The sequence below is a fragment of the Ostrinia furnacalis genome, unplaced genomic scaffold (assembly GCF_004193835.3).
Source record: "Ostrinia furnacalis isolate ACB-3 unplaced genomic scaffold, ASM419383v2 OfSCF7542, whole genome shotgun sequence".
In the NCBI taxonomy this organism is placed as follows: domain Eukaryota; kingdom Metazoa; phylum Arthropoda; class Insecta; order Lepidoptera; family Crambidae; genus Ostrinia; species Ostrinia furnacalis.
The window spans coordinates 178,250-185,080 of NW_021137781.1; the positions used below are offsets into that span (position 1 = coordinate 178,250).

At 52.3% G+C, this 6,831-nt stretch overlaps 1 protein-coding gene across 1 annotated transcript; it reads right to left on the reverse strand.

Annotated features, from left to right (window-relative positions):
* Window positions 1–44: 44 nt before the first annotated feature.
* Window positions 45–6,631, reverse strand: LOC114365052 (transcription factor RFX3-like; the record flags this gene model as incomplete). The annotated part of the gene is made up of 3 exons (XM_028321503.1): window positions 45–176; window positions 1,865–2,056; window positions 6,403–6,631. Coding segments are annotated over 3 exons (547 nt in total), but the record flags the coding sequence as incomplete, so codon positions are not given.
* Between the last annotated feature and the right edge of the window lie 200 nt (window positions 6,632–6,831).

Here is a 6,831-nt window from a genome sequence, read left to right on the forward strand (position 1 = left end):
GGCGCGGGAGCAGGCCCAGGCCGCCTGCTCGCGCACCACGCGGCAGTGTACTACATGTGTCGTACCTTGAAGTCCTGCTCGAGGCGGTGCGCGGCGGCGGCGCTGGCGCGGGAGCAGGCCCAGGCCGCCTGCTCGCGCACCACGCGGAAGTCCACACGGTTCAGGTCCGCCAGCATCTGCCAACAAACGAACAATATTAACAAAGGAACATTCAGTGAGTTCTTAATAGCATGCAATTTTAACTAGACCGAAGGCCTAAAAACAATTCTATTATAGCAAATCCGTATGACACTAAAAACAGCCTTATTGACTGTCAATCGTCGTTTTTTAAGTTCTTTATGTAAGTAATTAATGCAGTCTACACAATTAATCCATCAACCCGCCGACGAGTCTTCGGCTTCGACATATTATCGAAACTCATAAAAAGTACAAATCGATGACATGATTCTTTTGAAATAAAGTCGCCTTATTAATCATGATTCTTTGAAATAAAGTCGCCTACTTACTGTAGGTACATATTCACAAATATCACTATGAAGTCTCACAGTGCATGTGGACGCACAGGGTCCTAAAACCTATTCATAGAAAATGGACGTGGAAGAAGCTATTCGCCTATTGCGATGGAAGCGTGCGCTCATCTGAACAGTCAACAGACGTTACATAGCTGTCAACGCTCGCTGACGCACGTTAACGCGCGCTCGGTTGTATGTAAATACTAATAGAATAGAATAGTTTTTATTTGAAAGAAAGACATATAAGCAGGAAATACATAGATACATAATGAAAGAGATACACAAATGGACAGATAGCTACTTGTGCCCCTCTGACAAAAAGGCACCCGCTCAGCATACATCAAGACCGCGCCAGGACTTGTCTCGAAACTGATTTTCAGCGGGGCACTACGATGTCTAGACAAAATTTTGCCTAAACATAGCCTAAGCCGTACCTGTTGTATCTGGTTGTGGTTGGTGAGCACGGCGCGCGCGGCCTGCGCCAGATGGTTGAGCGACGTGTAGCGGCGTAGCGCCGCTTCGAGGCCCTTGGCGAAGTTGCGGATGGCCCGCACATTTGCGATCACCGTACCTGCTGTATCTGGTTGTGGTTGGTGAGCACGGCGCGCGCGGCCTGAGCCAGATGGTTGAGCGACGTGTAGCGGCGCAGCGCGTCTGACCCGCCGGCCGCTAGCGCCGCTTCGAGGCCCTTGGCGAAGTTGCGGATGGCCTGCACATTTGCGATCACCGTACCTGCTGTATCTGGTTGTGGTTGGTGAGCACGGCGCGCGCGGCCTGAGCCAGATGGTTGAGCGACGTGTAGCGGCGCAGCGCGTCTGACCCGCCGGCCGCTAGCGCCGCTTCGAGGCCCTTGGCGAAGTTGCGGATGGCCTGCACATTTGCGATCACCGTACCTGCTGTATCTGGTTGTGGTTGGTGAGCACGGCGCGCGCGGCCTGAGCCAGATGGTTGAGCGACGTGTAGCGGCGCAGCGCGTCTGACCCGCCGGCCGCTAGCGCCGCTTCGAGGCCCTTGGCGAAGTTGCGGATGGCCTGCACATTTGCGATCACCGTACCTGCTGTATCTGGTTGTGGTTGGTGAGCACGGCGCGCGCGGCCTGAGCCAGATGGTTGAGCGACGTGTAGCGGCGCAGCGCGTCTGACCCGCCGGCCGCTAGCGCCGCTTCGAGGCCCTTGGCGAAGTTGCGGATGGCCTGCACACTTGCGATCACCGTACCTGCTGTATCTGGTTGTGGTTGGTGAGCACGGCGCGCGCGGCCTGCGCCAGATGGTTGAGCGACGTGTAGCGGGCTAGCGCCGCTTCGAGGCCCTTGGCGAAGTTGCGGATGGCCTGCACATTTGCGATCACCGTACCTGCTGTATCTGGTTGTGGTTAGTGAGCACGGCGCGCGCGGCCTGAGCCAGATGGTTGAGCGACGTGTACCGGCGCAGCGCGGCGGCCAGCGCGGCGGCGGCGGCGGCGTGCGCTCGGCCCGCCGGCGCCGGCGCGTCTGACCCGCCGGCTGCCAGCGCCGCTTCCAGGCCTTTGGCGAAGTTGCGGATGGCCTGTGTGCAATACGATGGTTAATAAAGTCAAAGTCAAAGTCAAAATTTCTTTATTTGTTTAGACTAATAAATAGTTCTTACAAATCGTCATTTTGCTCTTAAGGAGCCTCTACATGTCTCATAATCTTTTTACCCTACCAGCGCTTCGAGACCAACATTTGGCAAGTGCTGAGAAGAAGCGCCGCAACAAACTCAGTCACCACTGTCTGCCGGTTAATATAAATAAATAGTAATAGCAGTAGTAGGTAAATTCGATTCAGGAGCAGTTCACTGAATTTACCATGCATTCTTGTATAGTGTATGATGGGTATACAAAATTGCGTGGTATATTAAACAAGGTAGTGACGTGCTAATATCTAAACTTACAGATAACATACTTAAATACTAGTAGAAATGACTCGCATACATAAATTGGAATAACTTGGATTGACCAGTCCCCGAAATCAGCGCCTGTTCACAGACATGACGAGTGAACCAGCCATCGCTTCACTCGACCATATTAGAGGGAATGTAACGACCCGCCTCACTACAATATAATACAAGAGTACTGAAAAACAAAGTGTTACGTATTAGAGTAGGTGCACACCGTTGATTTTTAGTTGGCCGATAGTTGTGCCCGATTTTAATTTGTATGAAGAATCGGCCAAATCGAATCGGCGTAGTGTGCGCACTCCCATACATGCCCATACTGATCAACTGCCCGACTAAACTATTGGCCGATGAAAAATCAACGGTGTGCGCCTACTCTTAAGGCAGTGCTACGACATAGGCTACGACTTAAGCCACTGCTACGACGTAGCACATAGCAGCTACGGACTTAAAACGTAGCGATATCACCCGTAGTACTTGAAACCACACTGTTCTGTTATTAGCTTATCCATTTAGTTAAAATTTTGCCAGGCAAAAACTCCCGGCAATACACTTACTTCGATAGCTACGACTTCGGCCACTGCTACGTCGTAACAAATACCTGGACAGTCACTGCTACGAACCTTTTTAGCACGAGTTGTTATTGTAAATAGTCACATCGTAGCTCAGCCTAGCAAAAATAAGGTTACATATTATTCTCTGCTACGAAATATACCTGAGTCAGTTGGGCGCAGTACATCAGGCAGCAAGAACTCTACGCACTGTAGCTTCAGATTTAGATTTTTGATTTTGGTTTTTGATTTTGATTTTGCAGCCAGGCTGCTACATCTCGGCGTGTCATAAGCTACGTCATAGTTACTATAGTACCTGAGTAAGCTGCGGCGGGATAGGGCGCAGTACATCAGGCAGCAGGAACTCCACGCACTGTTGATACAGCTTCAGATCGGCCGAGCGCAGCGAAGCGGCTACGTCACGGCGTGTCATGGGATACGTCGTAGTTCAGTGTAGTGCAATTTCACTGCTACGAATAATACCTGAGTAAGCTGCGGTGGGATAGGGCGCAGTACGTCAGGCAGCAGGAACTCCACGCACTGTTGATACAGCTTCAAATCAGCCGAGTGCAGCCAGGCGGCTACGTCACGGCGTGTCATGAGATACATTTGATACGTCGTAGTTCAGTGTAGTGCAATTTCACTGCCATGAATCATTATACCTGAGTAAGCTGCGGTGGGATAGGGCGCAGCACATCAGGCAGCAAGAACTCCACGCACTGTTGATACAGCTTCAGATCGGCCGAGTGCAGCCAAGCGGCTACGTCACGGCGTGTCATGAGCTACGTCATATTTCAGTGTAGAAACAATATGGCTTGTTTCTCCACTGCTACGAATCATACCTGAGTAAGCTGTGGCGGAATAGGGCGCAGCACGTCAGGCAGTAAGAACTCCACGCATTGTTGATACAGCTTCAGATCAGCCGAGCGCAGCGAAGCGGCTGCGTCACGGCGTGTAATGAGCTACGTCATATTTCAGTGCAGCGCAATAAGGGATGTTTCTCCTCTGCTACGAATCATACCTGAGTAAGCTGCGGCGGGATAGGGCGCAGTACACTAGACTCCACGCACTGTTGGTACAGCTTCAGATCAGCTAGTGCAGCCAGGCTGCTACGTCACGGCGTGTCATGAGCTACGTCGTAGTTCAGTGTAGTGCAATTTCACTGCCATGAATCATTATACATTATAGGAGATCCGTAAACGAACTAAAGTCGCTGACATAGCCCGACGGATCAGCAAGCTGTAGTGGCAGTGGGCTGGGCACATAGTACGCAGAACTGACGGCCGATGGGGCAGCAAGGTTCTGGAATGGAGGCCACGTACCGGAAAACGCAGCGTGGGACGTCCACCCACAAGGTGGACCGATGACCTGATAAAGGTAGCGGGAAGGCGCTGGATGCAGGCCGCTACCAACCGTGCGATGTGGAAGTCATTGGGGGAGGCCTATGTTCAGCAGTGGACGTCCTGTGGCTGAAATGATGATGATGATGATGAATCATTATACCTGAGTAAGTTGCGGCGGGATAGGGCGCAGTACATCAGGCAGCAGGAACTCCACGCATTGTTGATACAGCTTCAGATCTGCCAAGTGCAACCAAGCGGCTACGTCACGGCATGTCATGAGCTACGCCATACTTCATGTAGCGCAATAAGGGTTTTTTCTCCACTGCTACGAATCATACCTGAGTAAGTTTTTTTTTTTAGCCCCTCGTACTAAGCTAAATATGCTTGTGTCACGAGTGAGCTCACCACAATAGTCGAGCGGCGGCGGGGACCGAACCCGCGTTCCCCGGATCACGAGTCGGCCAGTCCGACCCCTTCACCGTTCGGCTATCGTGGCTTCAAAGTTGCGGCGGGATAGGGCGCAGTACATCAGGCAGCAAGAACTCCACGCACTGTTGATACAGCTTCAGATCAGCCGAGTGCAGCCAAGCGGCTACGCAGCTACGTCACGACATGTCATGAGCTACGTCGTAGTTCGGTGTAGGGCAATACTGTCTCTTCACTCCTACAAAAAAACTACGAATCATCATACCTGAGTAAGCTGCGGCGGGATAGGGCGCAGCACGTCAGGCAGTAAGAACTCCACGCATTGTTGATACAGCTTCAGATCAGCCGAGCGCAGCGAAGCGGCTACGTCACGGCGTGCCATGAGCTACGTCATATTTCAGTGTAGCGCAATAAGGGATGTTTCTCCTCTGCTACGAATCATACCTGAGTAAGTTGCGGCGGGATAGGGCGCTAGACTCCACGCACTGTTGATACAGCTTCAGATCAGCTAGTGCAGCCAGGCGGCTACGTCACGGCGTGTCATGTTACGTCATAGTTACTATAATACCTAAGTAAGCTGCGGCGGGATAGGGCGCAGTACATCAGGCAGCAAGAACTCCACGCCTTGTTGAAACAGCTTCAGGTCAGCCGAGTGCAGCCAGGCGGCTACGTCACGGCGTGTCATGTTACGTCATAGTTACTATAATACCTAAGTAAGCTGCGGCGGGATAGGGCGCAGTACATCAGGCAGCAAGAACTCCACGCCTTGTTGAAACAGCTTCAGGTCAGCCGAGTGCAGCCAGGCGGCTACGTCACGGCGCGTCATGAGCTACGTCATAGTCACTATAATACCTGAGTAAGCTGCGGCGGGATAGGGCGCAGCACATCAGGCAGCAGGAACTCTACGCACTGCTGATACAGCTTCAGATCGGCCGAGTGCAACCAAGCTGCCACGTCATGAGCTACGTCATAGTTCAGTTAACGCAATACGAATGTTTTCTCTACTGCTACGAATCATACCTAAGTAAGCTGCGGCGGGATAGGGCGCAGTACATCAGGCAGCAAGAACTCCACGCATTGTTGATACAGCTTCAGATCAGCCGAGTGCAGCCAGGCTGCTACGTCACGGCGTGTCATGAGCTACGCCATAGTTCAGTGTAGCGCAATAAGGGTTTTTTCTCCACTGCTACGAATCATACCTGAGTAAGCTGCGGCGGGATAGGGCGCAGTACATCAGGCAACAAGAACTTCACGCACTGTTAATACAGCTTCAGACCGGCCGAGTGCAGCCAGGCTGCTACGTCACGACGCGCCATGAGCTACGTCATAGGTACTATAATACCTGAGTAAGCTGTGGCGGGATAGGGCGCAGTACATCAGGCAGCAAGAACTCCACGCACTGTTGATACAGCTTCAGAGCGCAGCGAAGCGGCTACGTCACGGCGCGTCATGAGCTACGTCATATTTCAGTGTAGAAACAATACGGCGTTTTTCTCCACTGCTACGATTCATACCTGAGTAAGTTGCGGCGGGATAGGGCGCAGTACATCAGGCAGCAGGAACTCCACGCACTGTTAATACAGCTTCAGATCGGCCGAGTGCAGCCAGGCTGCTACGTCACGACGCGCCATGAGCTACGTCATAGGTACTATAATACCTGAGTAAGCTGCGGCGGGATAGGGCGCAGTACATCAGGCAGCAAGAACTCGACGCATTGTTGATACAGCTTTAGATCAGCCGAGTGTAACCAGGCTGCTACGTCACGGCGTGTCATGAGCTTGCGCGGAGACGGCACAGGCAGGCGGCGCCAAAAGGCACGGCGGGAACGTTCGACAGCGTTGATGTCGAGGGCCGCCACGGCTTCGAGGAACTCCACACCGTGCGACCTGGGAATAAGGACAGTTTTAAAACTACTTTTAAGAGGAAGACGTGGTCTTACTATGGATTTATAAGGTCACCTACAGGACGATGTAAAGCAGGGCTTACATCTACTCATCATACTCATCTAGCCGTGTAGCGTGTAATGTATCAGATAATGTGTCAAGTGAGTACATAGGCACGAGCCCGCTGCGAGCTGCTCGCGCGT